This window comes from Lepisosteus oculatus, chromosome 5, assembly GCF_040954835.1.
Source record: "Lepisosteus oculatus isolate fLepOcu1 chromosome 5, fLepOcu1.hap2, whole genome shotgun sequence".
NCBI lineage: Eukaryota > Metazoa > Chordata > Actinopteri > Semionotiformes > Lepisosteidae > Lepisosteus > Lepisosteus oculatus.
Genome location: NC_090700.1, coordinates 36293618 through 36311209, shown reverse-complemented (window position 1 = coordinate 36311209; position 17592 = coordinate 36293618). Strand labels below are relative to the sequence as shown.

Here is a 17592-nt window from a genome sequence, read left to right as displayed (position 1 = left end):
AACTGTCATATCTTTCATTTCTAACCCTTCACATAAAACACACACACACACGCTGTATTTATTAAAATAGCAACATTGAAAATTTATGAAAATGGATTCCTGCTAAGTCCTTTTGATTTGTGTTCACCTCTGCAGACAGGCTTCCTGAGATCGGAGTGAATCACAGCGCAGGTGCATGTCTTCTGCTTAATGCTCTTTGAGAGCTGTGGAGAACTCTGCCTATTGGTCTACTGGTTCAGTCTGGAAAGAACACCTTCCTGCTCCCTCTTTTATTCTTTCTGTGTCACTGTAGGTATTCGAGAATGAATGTCCAGACAGAACAGAGTCTATAATCATGACATATACACTGTTGCCAGATTAGCATAGGACAGATGCTGGCCATTTCAGGCCAATTTTCAGAGATTAACAGTCACGTTTTATGGTAGCAGGCTGAAAGAGCAAATTCAAAACAAGAGAAAATAAAGAGAAAAAACATGGACAACTGTTGTAAGTCCAGGATCTTTGCAAAGTGTACGCACAAAGGCTTTAGTGGCGGACTAAAAATATACTCGACAAAGATGAAAAAGTTAAACAAAAGAAGCATGGTGGTCAGTTGGCAGCTGGCAGCTCTACGAGTGCCAGGTTAAACCCTGTAGCCCAACACTGCTGGCTGCCATCTGGACTATGACATTAGTATGGCTTAGCCTCCCTGGCCCTGGGTAGACCACCCACTCACTGGTTTTCATTCCAGCCAAGTTCTCTACTTAACTGAATCTCAACAGGCATGACTGGAACCTGTGCTTTATTCCTACTCCGAAGCTGTGAATCTTAACTTTGTTCAGCTCTGAAAAGGGGTCTAAATTAATTAAGAGTTCAATTATGCAATGGAGAGCTGAGCTAGTATGAAAGACATGGGGTTAAGGCTGGTTAAGAGACCTAAGTGCGTGAGAGAGAAATTTTCACCATGCTGGAGAGCAGAGGCATCACCTGTGGCTTGTTAGGCACAACAGAGCTTGCATCTGCATTGGTGGCTAACTGTATTTTAACATTAGGAAATCAGTTTTGGGGCTCAACAGTGTACATTTCTGTGCCAGTATCTGTCCCAGGTAAGCAGGGTGGTCATAACTGAAAGTAGAAATGAGTGACGCTCGACCATGTCATGCTTGTCCAGAGAGGGGTATAAAATGAAAAATAATTAGTCATTTCAAAATCTAAAAAATGGGGGATAAAAACTTCCAATAGCCCATGCTGACTTGTAAGCATGCAAACAGGACCTTGCTGTTTTTAATCAGCACATTCGAACTTGGAAGGACTTGGTGTCCAGTGTTCCCCTAATATTTCCATGTTATCCTTCTTCCTCAGTGTCTGTGTCAGACCCTGTATGAAGTAAAGGACCAAGATGAGCATCCAGGCTTATTTATGTCAGCCCACTTTTAAGCTTGGAGCTGTGTGGCAAGTTATCTCACTGTCAAGCATGTTCATTGAAACATGACAAGGGCTCTGCTCACACACACGCTTTAACAAGACAGACTTCTCTACAGCGCAGCGGTAACTACTGACACAGGCACCCCCATGAGCTCACTACTTATTCTTCACCTGCCCTTCTCAGGAAGCTCTTGTTATCCCCTCTTCTCGCTTTGTCAGGGAGGTGCTGTGTGCGATAATGCAAAGTGTGACACTGTTGAGCCCAAAAGACAACACACTGGGGACAGGGACTGACGCCAGGCAAGCTCAAAGTGGCGTGACTTGCAGATTTACAATAATAGCAATAATCCTATACTTAGCCAGTCAGCTGAGAATAAATTCTCATTTCCAATAACGACCTGATCGAGAGGCTCAGCCCATAGGTTCAACACAAGTCAAAACAGTGAAAGAACAAGTTACCAAATGTTCAGTGGCACAGTAGCGCAGTGGTTAGCATTACTGCCTCACAGTTCTGAGATTCAGGGTTTAATTTTTGGGCTGCAATCTGCACAGAGCTTGTATGTTCTCCCTGTGCTCATGTGGATTTCCTCTGGGTGCTCTGGTTTCATTCCACAGTCCAGAGATATACTGGTAGGTGAATTGGCTTCTGGAAAAATTGTGTGCCCTGTGGTGGACTGGCATCCCTTCCAGGGTGAACCTGACCTTGCTCCTGTTACTTGCTGGGATAGATTCCACTTCCACTGTGACCCTGGATTGGATAAAGTAGTGAGAAAACGGATGGATGTTAAGAAGTGCAAGTAAAACTCTTAATCATAGAGCTGAAAGGGCCCTCAGGTGCCAAGGGCCGCCTGCTCCAGTCACTGGCAGTCACAAATTGAAATGACTTGGGTTCAAAGTTTGTAGATGCACCTGACAGTCATATTTGCATGACATTTGTGAACAGCAGCTAGCAGAGTTATTTGTGATGACTAGTTCGGGTCCTTCTCTTTTGTTACATTAACCTGCCGCTAAGATGTGGAGACTAAATAGGCCAGACATGCCTCCTTCGAGCCCCAGATCTGCAAATAATTCACTGTTCTAAAGTGACTTAACTCATTGTGCTCTGTCCTCTGGGTGAAATATAAAACTAAGGCCCCACTGCATGTGTCTGTATCACAACATTTGTCAGTGCAGAGTGGAGACAAGCATCTGCTTAATGGTAATTATGAAAGATAAAGTCCCACACTGCTAAAAGAATTTGTTCTAGTCATTTATTGCAGTTTCTTAGTAGAGCCATGCCCTCAGTGGTGTATTTCACAAAGATTCTGCACAAAACAGAAAAGTCCCATTGTATTGGGGGGCAGGATTCAGATTCGATGATGGAGACAGTACTACTGTCCTTCATTTCAACCTGGCCATTTCTGCCAGCAGACCCAGTTGTATTATATGTCATATTATATGCGATATATTTAAGAAAACAAACCTGAAAATGTACCTGGACACAGTAGAGGAATCTTATTGTACCTCCTAAAGACATCAGGCGCAGACCTGGTCAGACTGCACCTGGAGCTCCTACTACACATAAATTCTCTACCTGTGCTCTGTCTTTTGTCATACTAGATAAACCACATAACAGTATTTAACTTTTTGACCTTTTCTTCTATTTTTACAGCTCAGTAATTGCTTTGAATGTAAGTCATCCCAGAAGAAGGCGTACGGTATGCTTCTAAGTGGAATTTTCCGTGTACTTGGACATGCAAACGTATAGTAGATTTTCGACCAGTACTGTATGACTACTGGTTTGTTTGAAAGCAATAATATAAAATTTTACTAATTTAAATAGATAAGTAAAATGTAAGGAAAGGCATCAAAAATGCAACAAATGTTGATGGTTTTCTAATTTGTTACATTTTTAAAGCCTCATAGTATATAAAGGATTTTGTAGTCCAATATAAAACTAGCATTGTATCTTTTGTAAAAGTAGTCGGTTTTTATTGTTTTTTTCTTGTAAAGCAATCCAATACAAAGCATATCACAATTCACTGTATGACAACGAGAGTGTACAACAATGTTCGGTTTGAAAAAATTCACCATGCAAATCAGAGACCAAGAGAGGTTCACGACCGAGTCGAAAATAAAAAAATAATAATAGTAATCATTAAAAAAAAAACAATTACTGCAAACATGCTGGATGGCTACAGAACTCCATTAGAATAATCTCATTAGAAACAAGTCCATTACATCATAAAAAAACTGTAACTGCTGGGCAGAAAAAGAAAAGAGAAAACAGTCCACAGAACTTGCTGCCGTTTTGGCACTAACATGCACATTGTCCGAGCGGACTGTATTACTGTGTCACAGACATTGGCACTGAAGAACTAGGACCCTCCTCACAACCAGCAGATTTTAGTTCACACAACCACATGTCACAGGGTGTTGGAAGGGCTGGGAAAGCCTGGCCTTAGCTGGGAATAGGAGAGATGCTGGAAAAGGCTTCTGTGCATTCAGGATGCATCACCTTGTTTTTTTAATCCAACATACAGCAAACAGAAAAATCTTCAGTTTTTTACCAACAAATCGGGATCTTTCTTTCTTGAGACTGAATCACTACAATGACATCAAAGGGAAGGTATTTTTTACATGTAAAAATGTGCGTCACAATGTTGTAGAACCTGTAAAACACTGAAAATTAGGAAAATACAAAAAATGATATCATCAAGTGGCTAGTGGCCACCTCAGGTTCCTTCTTATAAAAATGCTTTGGGGTTTCTAATGATTTTTAGTTTTTGCTGTCTATTCATGCTTATCAATCTCTCATTAAGGAGAATCAATAGTTGCTTATGGTAGAGAAGGGCAAACGTTTAGCTGTAAAAACGTATTCTGGGACAGGGGGATTTGAAGGAATAATATCCTGCATCTGATTTGCTTGATTGCAATTTTGTGTGCACTTGACAGCATGTGTAGTTTCTTTTTGTACTTTTCATTAAAAACCAAGGGAAACCTGTTCTGTTGTGTGATGGGTAGTCAGAGCACGTTTAACAAATGCACAGGGCAAAGGGTAGACAATTACATTGAAATTGATAAGAAGATTAGAATACGTGCACGGTATAATCTTGAATTATAGCACGCTTTTTCCCCCTAAATGACAGCTTTTGCTAATTAGATCACATAAGATATATGTTTGGCTGTGTGTGTAATTCAGTCCCTAATCATATGTTAGCAATGAAGAGCATCTGAAACCATATCAAGATGTTATTACATTAAATGATTTTGCCTCATTAAGAAGCAAAGAGGACTACAACATAAGTAAGAGCATGTGAGGATGGTTCATTATCAATAATTTTATATCAGAAGTGTAAGCCATAACTTTTGTTACGAAACAAACAAACAAAAAACAATCTGTCAGTATGATGTTCATTTCTTCTAGATTCACTCATTGGAGCTGCATGGTACTGGGTATACAGTATTAAATGGCTAATTTTGCCTTTTAAAGTAAAAAATCATAATTTTAAGTCAAGAAAACTTACATCATTTGATCTTCCGGCACAACACTTAAAAAAATGTGCTTTTGTATTGTGCTGAAAAAAGAATGCTGACCTCTGATGTAACACTGTAAATAAAACCATATAGTACTAGTCTGCCTCTGCTAGACCTGTAGATATCCTACATTTTAAAATGCTAATGCTTTAACTGGATACTCTATCAAATCAAGACTACGGATGAATGCGTAAATCGGTATAAGCCCACTATTCAAATCAAGATATTGTGTTCTGCACGGTGGTCTACAGATACTAAATACTGTGCCTTATCCCATCATTTTAACATTGCATCGCTTTTAACTCTCGGATATGGTTTGCAAGTATCTGTTGGGGCGGAGCGGTGGCTCTTTGGCTAAGGATCTGTGCCTGTGGCTGGAAGGTTACTGGTTTAAATCCCTTGGCTGGCAGAGGAATGCTACTCCACTGGGCCCCTGAGCAAGGCCCTTAACCCCAACTGCTCCAGGGGTGCTGGACAATGGCTGACCCTGAGCTCTGACCCCAAGGTTGTCTCCGTGTCTGTGTGTCTCATGGAGAGCAAGCTGGGGTATGTGAAAAGATGAATTCCTAATGCAAGAAATTTAATATGGCTAATAAAGTGATCTGATCTTACTATGTAAATCACACCTGTTTCAAAGAATAAAGGGATTTCTAGAAGGGGTGTGTCATGTTGCTAAGATGTGGGGACTGTATATGTGTAGGTGTCATATTACTGCAGTCACAGGCACCAAATTATACTTGTTTAGCGAGTTCATCATTTTCCAATAGAAGGCTCCTGGTGGCAGATCACACTTCTGAAATCTTTCTATCATGATACCATCCCTCAAATCCATTCTCCATAAACACACATTCCACCTTCATTGAAAAACTTTAACTTTCTACCTTTTGCAACATAATTTTCGCAAAAAATGTTTTCCTACTCATCATTAAAGGTGAGCCACCTCAATGGTGATGTCCGCTTTTGATGAAATGTCCGACCTTTCTTAGGTTTTGCTCCGGTACAGAACGAAACGATTGCAAGATACTATCAGGAGTCCATTAAAGTGCAGATGGGAATGTATCCATTTGGGAAAGAAACATTTCATTTTAAGTATACTCGCTGGCAGAGCCAACCCTGTGCAGACAGGGGAATCATCAGTTCCTTCTGATTTAATTATGACAGGTCATTACAAACTAGCAAATTCAATTAACTAAGTGAATCATAATGCACTTACAAGCAGTTAAATTTACTACCGGGTTTCAGACAAAATATAATAGTTATTTGGCTAGGTATTACTTGGTAATGTCTCAAAAACAAAGTAAAAAATGCATTCATCCCTGCTATAAGAATAGTTTGACGAAATGATAGCACCCATGGAGTTGGCATCTCTAGCTGCTGCACATGATAACTTCCAAAATCGTTATGGTTGATGCTGATGAAAGGAGATGTGTGATACAACATGCTGTATAGATTTAAGTGTCCAGTGATTCTCCTATACCTGATTTCCAATGAGTCGCCTGGAAACAGACTGAGTACTCTGACCTCCTGCTCAGCAGCAAATGGGTTCCTATCCCTGATGGGGACATTGATGCTGTACTCTTGAGCAAGGCACTGTCCTAAATTGTTTCTGCCAATCTGTCTGGATGAATTAGTATGCAAATACGTAAATAAACAACATACTTGCAACCTTTGTATGTTGCTTTGGGTAAAGTGTCAGCCAAAGCATTTAATAAGCAAATCTTATTAAGATAGATATATGGATTAAGATAGATATAAGGAGATATATGGCTACTGCCAATTACATGGTTGGAATCTGCATTCAGATCTTCTGTCATGCACAAGGCCTGTGGTGTTCATGCCTGCTCCTGTTTCTGCATGGGATTGTGTCAACTACTCAACTACTATAGAAGGCAGCTCAGGCCCTGCATTGGTAGGTCTGGCTTTTGAAATAAAATGGTATTTTTATAGAAGGGTCTTGCAAAACATTCTGCCTGTCAGCCCTCCAGGCAGTAAAGCACACCACCATTCCTCACTAATGCAGCACCAGTGTGTCACAAAGTCCAGCCCTTAGACCATCACCTCTGATTAAAATCTGTAATACTGAACACTATGAGTGTTCTTTTAATCCTATGCATTAATACTATGAAGAACAAACACAAAAAAGTCCTGAGCTTGTTTCCATCCAGTTATTTTGATGTATCCGAGACTAATTTTAAGTCGTTTTCTGACTGTGTATGGGAATCAGTTTGCTCCCATGTCATCTGGATAAATCCACAACAAAGTGAGGATAATTTCTGTCTTTACAGTCCATCACCAACAGGCCTGTTTCCATCAGATATTTTGCCAGCGTTAAGCTTTTTTCACATTGGTGGTAGGGGGTACTGACACTTCAGGCAGTGCCTGAGAGCTCGCAGTGACAAACACAGCTCAACAGGAGGCCTTTGCTCTTCAAAGGCTGCATCAGGTTTGTAAGTGTTCTAGAAAGAATAATGAGCAACTGCACATTCCTGCTTCAGCAGTGCGTCTCAGCTGGAAGGAATCTCGGCAGAAAAGTAGTGCAGGGGCTGGATTTGCAATACAGCATGTGAACCATTATACGTATACAGGACGGTTTATTAGTGTTAAAGAATCATGTTCTATGAAAATAACATATTATAGTGGTAACTGCTATTTAAAAAAGGCGATCTGCTTGTGGTGTTTGCACAACCTGACGACTTGTACAGCACTGCCCTTATAACACTGTTCTCTCACCCTACATTACTCAGTACACAGCATTTCAATGGTACAGTAAGTGATGTAACAAGCAAAATTCTGTGACCCCTATTTGGCAGTGCCCTTCATGACTTCAGTCTACCATGACAAATTAAAACAGGATTTCTGCAGCTTTAATATACTTCCATCAGGTTTCTGTGAAGGTTCAGGTTTTGCCAGGTTTTACTGTGGTTCAGCATACCTGTATGAGCTTTCCAGTGATTTCACAAGGCTTTAATTCACTTTACTGGGTTAAAGCACAATTAGCAGACAAGAAACAACAGCAGCAAGACTTGACTATGAACCCTTAATCAGCGGCCAGAAGGCTGTCTCACTGCATTTAGCCATATTTATTTTGTGGTAATAATCACACCTTAATAACTCAATGCATTAAAAATAAGTGTTGAGTTGAATTAGAAAATAAAATCAATTAATTACCAAAACAGAAGAAAAAAATGTGCCAAGAAGGAACATATCCATCTGCTGTTTTCTTTTACACTCTGATTCACAGGCATGAGAAACGGCTGATGTTCGAAGGAGCGCGGCTGTTTAATTGATTTCTGAAAGTGACAATAAAATGCTATGCCCGGCAGGGTTGATAAATAAGAGGAGATAGGGAGAGACAGACTGACTGGTGACCAAGAGAAAGACACTTTCCTGTATCTCCACCTGGCTTTACTGAGTCGTCCAGTGAATTTCCAGTGTGACACAAAAGGTCTGGAGTTGATCATGGCTTATCTCGAGAACTAATTTAGCTTATTGAAAAGATCCCCTCACTCCCTATGAAACCCTGAGTAACGTTTTTTCTTTCCTTTGCAGATGAATTTTGATACTCAGACCCTCCTCCTGTCCCATTTGTCAGTTTTCGATGTGCTGCTTGTTCAACACAGAATGCTCATTCATGGGAAGGTTAAGGGAATTGTATATCTGCTCCAGTGAGGGCGCAGTGTGACAGCCTTACACAAGACTGGGAGCCTTAAAGGGTGAAAGTGACTGTAGAGACTCCGAGAGAGCGACTTCTAATCATTGGAAAAGGTGAAACAAATTGTGCTCAGGTATCTGCAGCGACAGGCCAGCGGGTGAGAGGAAAAATGGTGCCTGTGTACCTACAGATTCCTTTGATCTTTTTCCAGCAGGGTAGCTATACACTGAAAGAGCACAGGGAGTAAAAATCCTGTCACAGGCACAGAGAATAACTGCTGCAGGAATGTACTGTACTTCAATTAAAGGGGAGAAATTCTCTGCTTGGAAGAGTTTTGTTACAAACCAGTTTTGTAAAATGTATTTTTTTATAAGCTTTGATGCTATTTATTATTATCGACCTGTGCTTTTACTTCCCTTTGAAAACAAAGGCTAGGCTTTATTTGAGAATATTTGTGTTATTTATTACATGAGAAGGGGAGATGGGTAAATCTTCTTGTAATGCAGTATTTCCTAGTTGTGTAATTGTACCCCATGACCATGCATTTTATAAGGAAAGTCACTAGTGGATGAATAACCTTACAAAACAAACCATTAACTAAAAGAGGTAACTACAAGGATGTTACACCTTTCCCCCTGTATAAATAGTTAAAACTCTATAAATTATTTTGTGGAAACGTCATAAACCGAAGTACGCCATTCAGAAAGGTATTTACAAACGTCACACCCATGTGCCCAGACTCTACTCTGCTATAGGTGAGCACTTCTGACAAGCAAAAAACAATGCGGACTGTCCAGAACAGTTAGTTAGACAACCACAATTTCAGACAGGCACGAATTTTACACTGTTGACACTGTCTTTCCTGCTCTCCTCACTCTCGCCTCCATACTCTCTGCTGGAAAAAAAAAATACCCATCTCTCTGTGATTTCCTTCTCTGACCCCTTTCACAGCTTCTAAAAGGAAAAAAGAAAACCCCTGTGTCCTGTTGTTTTTCCAGAATGTTCCGTTCATCCAAGGTAAGAAGTCTTTTTGTTTCTTATCGCCAAAAAACAAAACCGCAAGCAATGTGCTTCCTACTTTCTCGGGAATTCCACTGGCAAGTCGTACGGAACTTTCCTGGATGCTCCCGGAGCTCTGGACTTCAATGACACCCCACTCCTCCCTACAGCCCCTCCCCTTCCGCTGGTGCTCCAATCAGATCTGGGTGTGAAGGGTGTGTCCGGGGGGCGTGTAGGGAGGTGGGGCTGGGTTGGGCTTGATGCCTCGCGACTTCATGTAGGAGATGAACTGATCTGGGATCTCAGCCAGTACATCTTTTGCCAGTCGTGCCATGCTGAGCACGTGATTCCCGGTCCGGTCCATGTAGTCTCGAAACGGAACAAACTGCAAGGGGAAGAGGCAAATCGTTTAAGAATCAGAAATTAATCCTGCCCATTAACAACCCCTATTAACCACTGTTAAGTAATCAGGGCCGGGTTTTGGTGTTCGTGGGCCCTAGGCACTTTTACGTCAATTGACATGATGCACTGTAAACTATTCTAATGCTAAACCACGTGATCGATGGAGTGAGTCGAGCGACCATCGCTTCGATACTTCTAGTTTCTAGAACAGCCTCTAGATAGCGTATGATGATTGCTTTGGAGCACCTAGTCGATCGGAAGCATGTTGTTTCAGCTCGTTTTTTGTTAGTCACTAGCGTTTCCCTCCTTCGTAGGCCCTAAAAACTTCCTAGGCCATAGGCACTGTGCCTACAGTGCCTAATGGGAAATCCAGCACTGTAAGTAATGACAGTATACCAGTCCTCACTACGGCACCTACCCGAAGGAGAATTGAATTTTCCATTCAGTTCAATTCAGGTGCAAATCACATTCCAAAACAGATCGTGGACATTTGCACTTTGGCGATACAGCTCCGTTAAAGTGACGGATGCCATTGACTCAAGGACAAGAACACAATTGCGCTGTTACATTTTATTGTGGCTGTGCAAGTTTTATAGATCTGACTTGCAGTGCATTTCACCTTTCGTTCACATCAGAAGCTACAGCTTGCACTCTTTTTGAAACACTCAAGTCATTCTTGAGCTGATTTAAGACCGGAACCCTTGTCCATCAGCATGATGCAACATGATTTTAACACAAAACTTGGACCTCATCACCTAAATAAGCAGGACAAAATCAACTGTTGAGGCATATGGCCTGAGAGCAGATGTACACTGACTTCATACCCTGATGTAATTAGTGCAGTGATGCCCTTTAGAAGATGGCATCTGACTGTGCTGTCTTCCCGCACAGCTGGACAGAAGTGGCAGTTCTGTCGTAGTGACAGGTCGTGTGGCAGCTCTTTCTGTTTCATTATGAAGGGGCCAAAAAAAGCTGCTTCTCCTCCTCCTCCCCTGCTGTCCTCTGTAATAATGGGAAAACAGCGCCTGGGAAGAGCGTCAAAACGCCACTTCGGGAAGGAGCAGAGGGCTGACGGGCGCTAAGGGAGTGCGAAGAAAAAGACGTGGCGGGGTCACCATGTCACCTCTTCGTGAGCCCGGCCCTGAAGTAGGAAGGGGGGAGGGCAAATTTGCAAAACGAGCCCAGCCCACTAAAGCCTTCAGAGTGAAGCTAGAGAAGTGTCACTTTAATACGGCATTTCACCCCTTTTCAGGAAACAGCGGAGGCCGAGCTTACTTGGGACGAACAAGACTGTGGTCTTAAAACTGGTGGGGTAATTCATTCGTTTGTGTTCCTGCCTGTGTTGGCAAACTAGAATATTTACATGCTGGAAGCAGAGGGATGCCGGTAGGCATGAGCCAAGCACATTCAGATACAGTACGTCTCTCATCTCGAAGAGCAGTGATTAAGTACCCTGATTGCCAAGAGACCGAGCAGCAGGATTGAGACAAGGTTGCTGCTGTTAGGTCGGGGAACATTGATTATATTGACTGGAAATTCGCATGGAATTTTTGCTACACACTATGCAGGAGGAAAGTGACCTTGATTGTCTTTTCCTCCACCGCTAAACCCCTTTATTGTTTTTACATGATATCTAAGTATTTTTGTTTTCCAACAGAGTTTTAAAGGAATGTCTTACATGGACAGGCTGGAAGAGATTCATCTTTTTAATCCTGAACAGAAAGATCTACGAGAGAGACATTAATTCAAATGTTTCAAATCCTCAAAATCCACACAACTGATTTAATCAAGATCCCCAGGGAAACATAAACCACCACCTCTAATACGAAAAGAACTTGATGCAATATATTAATTGTCAAAATGCCATTTTTCCCCATCTCTTGTTAGATAATCCTAAATAGCAAATAGGCTCAGGTTACACATGATGGATGAAATTAATAAGTGTTTACAGCCATAAAAAGGTGTTTCATAACACTGCTTGCCATGATATATCCATTTAGTGACCATTCAGTAGTTGCCTCTGTATCCCATGGATGATGTGCTTGAATAAGCAATTTAACTTTATTAAACTCATTATTATTAAATGATGTTAGTACACTTTTGAAATATATAGAATTATAATGAAAAAATAAAGAGCAGATGTAAACCACTACTGATCTATAAAAATACCAAATTTTGCCAAGAGAACTGAATTCTTAATGACAATTCATACAATGTAATCAATTATTAATGGATAACGTTGTTATGATTCCTTGCATTACACCTGGTATTCCATAGGATATGCCCAACTGATAAATACATAATGAGCTTTCTGAGCCATGTTTTATAAAAATGTGCCAAAAAAGTACTGCTAAGGTTACAAATGAAACAATAGAAGATATTCTGATATTGGGGTCCTGGAGCAGTCTTGCAACATATTTCAAGGCTAAGAGAGAAAAGCTGTAAAATTAGCAAATGGGTGAATGTATTATTATCATTTCCCTCTGTGTGTTTAGACCAACCCTGTTTTAGAGAGATATTTTATAAGCACATAAAATAAATACATGTATATAAAATATTTAACAGTCTGGGTGGCACAGTAGCACAGTGGTTAGCATTGCTGCCTTGCAGTGCTGGGGCTCTGGGTTCAAATCCTGGGGTACTATCTGTGTGGAGTTTGTATGTTCACCCCATGTTAGTATGGGTTTCTTCCAAATAGTCTGTTTGCCTCCCACAGTCCAAAGAAGATATCGTTATTTGGCTTCTGGGAAAACTGGTGTGAACGTGTGTCCTGTGACGGACTAGTGTCCTGTCCAGCGTGTACCCTACCTTGCTTTTCCAGGATGAGTTGGAAGAAGTGGGTAGATGGATATATACATGTTTAAAAGCTTTCCTGGCTGGCAGGCGGCTATTAGATGATTGGAGCTTGGGAGAGGCAATGGAGGGCTCACCTGAACGATATCACGCTCAGCCAGTTTCCCTCGGGAAGATATTCGGATGTCATCCCCATCCAGCTCCACCATGGCTGGAAAAAACAGGGAAGACAGCAGAGATGCTGTGACAAGTACTGGCACAATCCCAGAGCTTTCTCCGTCTCCTGCCTGAGCTGCTGTTACTGTAGGTACAAGCCAATCCTGACCTGCAGCGTGCACCAGCAACAGCTTCTATTTAAAAGCCTGAATCTGACCACTTTCATCTTTAATTGACGATGACATGAATGTGAAATCCATGCAGACAAAATCCTAAAGACTGTGTAATACTACAGGACAAGATCAGATAAAATGTTCTGGCATTTGAAGTTTTTAGGCAGCGGTTTGTAAAGGAAAGGATAAAGAAATATCCCCCATCATTACAGAGGAAGAAAGGAATTCTTAAAAAAGAAGGCCTCTGACACTCAAAGTTTCATTGTGTTGCTATATTACTGGGGGAAAAAAACACATGTGAACTTAGTGTGGCAGTATTTCGTTTTGGTTGACAGAGCCAGATTTTTTTCTTTTGATTTTGGTCCAGTGTTTAACGTAATACTGAGACAGGCCGGTATTTTTAAGTTGCCAGCACATGGGGGAAAAAAAGCCAATCAAGTGTTATGACTTTGCTGAATTGACCTCCAAACTGTCATTTAATCAGTATGCGGAGCACAACAGTACAAGGGGCATTTACAGAAAGTCACCCAAACTATATTTATTTACTTCTGCTGATTAGTGCAATGCCCTGGGACAGGTTAGTGTCCTGCCAGGTTGTGAAATTGCCTTGCACCTGTGCCTGCTAAGGTGGACCCTGGTTCACTGAAACCTCTGAAGGAGGAAGTAGCTCCTGAAACAAATAATCCCATTTCTAACAGACTTTCCTTGTCTTAATTGGGATTTCTTTAGCACCACTGCTGGTGGTGACCACCGAAACTAAAATTATTCTGCAGTTAGGATCACACATTCTCCCTTCCCTTAACGACAGATTACTGTTCTTTTAAATTTTCTCCATTCATTAGAAGTTTCATTTCACACCTCTCTGCACCCATTCTGACTTCACACCTCTTGATTGGCCTCTCTTTCTGTCCCCTGCTCCCGCCTCTCACTCCTCCTCCCTCCCAACCTTTGTTCTCCCGCTACTTTACCTTTGCCTACTGCCCTGTCTCTCTCACACCTGAAGAAGGCTCCACGGCCGAAACGTTGTGTTTTCTTTCTTCTTTTTTCAGCATGGAATAAACCTATTACTTGTGACTTTACTTTTTATATGGTTTCATTACCACATCGCTTAACTACCATGAAAAGTAGTTATAACACAGATCAGCTGTCCATTCAGGCTGACTGGCATCAGGAACAATAGACAGCTGGTTAGAATTACCTTTCTGCTCTGAACAGTAATTAAGCAACAACATGAATCTATTAAAGGTGTAATGGCTATGTCACTCCTTAATATCTTTCAGGATATGGGGATCTATCATATCCTGCTGTCTCCAAGCTTCCCAGTGAATCCAGAGGCCAAGTGGTCTGCCAGCACAGAGACAGAAAGCACAGGCCATTGTCTCAATACTGTACAACACCTTATCATTGGAAGCGATGAGGAGGGCTATCAGTAGACTCAAATATGAAGTGCTGACTAAATCAGACAGCAGACAGAGGGAGAGTGGTCAAAGCAGAAATCAAAACAGTTCATTTTTCCTTACCATCAAACTCAGCCTGTCCCACTCCAACAATAATGATAGACATTGGAAGTTTAGCAGCCTAAAGGAAACATATGAACATATTTAGTGAACACTCCACATGGTTTTCCTCTGCCCTGCAAGCTAATGTTGTAGTTCTAGGTATTTTCTTTAACATAGCACGTACAGTAGCATACTGTATAATATTAAGATAAAACTAGCTCACAACTTGAAGTATACTGTATGTCACAATTATCACATACTGTAGCTCAGGTATTCTTAACATTGAAAAACAACAGTAAGATTATGGTGTGCTCTTTATGAAACCAGATCAAAATATTATTTCCTTTAAATTAAACTTCAATGTCTAATTAAGCGTTTTGTGTTTTAGATTACATTTTTACAGTTCTACCCTCACCCATGCTGAAACTGCTACACACAAAGAGAGACCTGCTTATTCACAGCCCACCATGAGCACCACAGGGTCCTGCACCGGAGCTTTTCAGTGCATTACCATTTACTCCAACACCAATCTGGAGGAAGAACTCATTCTTAAATACCAAAGCTCTCCGATACTGCACTGGCATAAAGACATTGCAGAAAGAAAGGCAAAAAAAAAGCATTGGACGTAGAAAACAATCCTTCAGAAAATAGTTTGTTAAGAAGTAGAGTGCCAAAGAAAAAAGGGCATATTTAACAAGGTCTTTTCTTGCTAAAAGGCAATTAAAACAAATAAAAATAAAACTTGGAGTAACTTAATAGGCTTGGATGTACAGTATAGTATAGATAGTGGAGTCAAAAGTCATGACACCTTACAGTGTGAATGGTATAATACAAAACATGAATTTTAGGTGTGCATTCCCTCTTTAACAGATGCTCTTTTTCCATCACCAGAACACTGGGTCCTCAAGAAACCACAGAAGAAAGACTTCCCAGCGCTGTAACATAAGCTTGTTACAGGCTTCTTCATTATCTGTGTGGATGGAACAGACTGTGAAGTTTTGAATACACAGGAACTAGGAGGCCAGCAGGATAGTCACCCATTGGCTACCAGCTCCAGCAGATTAGGCCCCGAGGTGAGATGCTAGCGTTTTGTTTTCTCGTTCCTGTTATTGCTGTTTCCACAGCATCTTATCACGGCTCGAGCCGTCAGGGAGCAGATTGGAGATTCTCCAAACCAGGTGATCTCTGTCCTGACCAGCAGAGCTGTCATTCTGAGCAGGAGTGGAAATGCGCGCTCCACAACAGCAGCGAGGTGCTGGGACAAAAGGTCGATCCGAAATCTCCCAGGCCCCGCCGAGGAGGTGGGAGTCGCGTTGCTGCAGGAAAGCCGCGGAGCCCGGCGCCTGTAGCCAGAGGCTTCGTCAGCAGCGTGGGCTCCACAGGCAGCTGGGGCGGCCTGCCTGAAGGCCAGCGCGGGCGGCCTGTGAGCGTGATCGCTACGGACAAGACAACATGTTGCTCCCTTTCAGCTGGCAGCACACCTGCGTGGACCCGACGTGAGTGGGAGGAGAAATTGGAGCTGTGGAAATAAGGAACAAGCTCCCCATCCATGGCGTTGAAGCCAAATACCTTTGTTTTCTTCAAGAAACAGCTGGGTAAAATCCCCGGATCATTATCTACTAATTACCAAACAAGCTAGTTGAGCTGAATGACCTTTTGTTTTTACCCATTCTGACGTTTTAGGTTTGTCCTAAGTCCTAAGATTTTTATGTATAACACGATTATTTCCTAATTTATTAATTACTATAACAGTCTAAGTAACTGTGCTTACTGGCCACCGATACCTTTTATTAATTTACTGAATATCGATTCATCCTGCTATGCTTTAGTTAACTTGTTCTAGTGAAACTAATTGAAGAATTAGGGCTTTAGGGCTGCCACTTTTATACATGTATCTAGGATTTAATTTATTTGCCTTTGACCTACATAACATACATCTGCATCTACCCATCTTGTATACTACAAATGTTTCGATTTGTCATGATGTCCCTCTGTGTATCAGGTTTCAAGACAGTCGACTGTGCAAGAGGACGTTTGTTAACATCGGGGTGAAAGGAAATTTGCATTCTGTTCCCATCTGTGCTGACACATGATTTGTGGTTCATAATGAAGTTCATAATGGCTTATTGTTTTTATTTGTATTGTTATTATTGCACCACAGACAGCATTTTCAAAATGATTCAGGCAGTGCTCATCAGTGAGATAGACTCACGCTATTGTTTCCTTCCAGTGTGACTGGCAGCTCTGTCTCTCCATTATCAGAGAAGCGCATTTCTGTTATCAATGAGCCCTGCCACACGAACCAAGGAGACCCCACACTACAGAACCACACCACAATCAATACGCCAGTCATGTTATCATTCAGCAGTGATGCAATTAACACGAACGGGGTCATAAATCATCTGCAGTGACTTTAAAGTTTTGTTTTGCACTTGCATTTATCATGAAAAATGATTCAAGCCAGTTAAGCGAGTGGGTTGCAGAATTAGAAGGTAATGTCACTAGAAGGAGGGGTGATGCCAAAACCAGCATCTTCTGACTCAGTTTCCACTTGAAAACACTCGAGTGACTCCAGCAGAGGTCACTGGCGAACCGGTTGCAGGATTTTGGCTTTGAATACTTTCCCCCAAAATACTTAACATCACAAAAAAACAACACTAAGGTCCCCCTTTTGTCACAGAAGAGACCAGGACTGTGTTTTGAATGGAGCATTAAAAAAGGTTTTTAAAGGAACAACACTAAAACCATTTGAACATCACTTAAACACTGTCTGCCTACCGTTAGGTTTACCTGGAAGTTCACATTCTTCAGTGAGATTTTACACAGTGTAGCGAGCACCCAGCTGAAGGCTGCCTCTAGAAATAAGAGGTAGAGCTCAAGGCCATTTCCTGTTTAGACAAATACTAAAAAACATGCTCTTGCCATCAGTTGCCCTAGAGTGCTCTGTGTTTCTGCTAGTTTTTAATTACCTCTGAACAGAAAAAAATTAACTCTTAAA

The 17592-nt window shown here is 41.4% G+C and overlaps 1 protein-coding gene across 2 annotated transcripts in view; it reads right to left on the bottom strand.

Annotated features, from left to right (window-relative positions):
- Window positions 1-3353: 3353 nt before the first annotated feature.
- The window catches only part of LOC102699074 (copine-5), a 129696-nt gene continuing 115457 nt past the window's right edge, over window positions 3354-17592 (bottom strand). For both annotated transcript variants that reach the window (XM_015342844.2, XM_006628426.3), the window contains 3 exons: window positions 14616-14673; window positions 12904-12977; window positions 3354-9956 (listed from right to left, as the gene is read on the bottom strand). In XM_015342844.2, coding sequence (XP_015198330.1) covers window positions 9768-9956; window positions 12904-12977; window positions 14616-14673 — 321 coding nt within the window. In that variant the 3' untranslated portion in view covers window positions 3354-9767. The remainder of the gene's footprint in view (window positions 9957-12903; window positions 12978-14615; window positions 14674-17592) is intronic.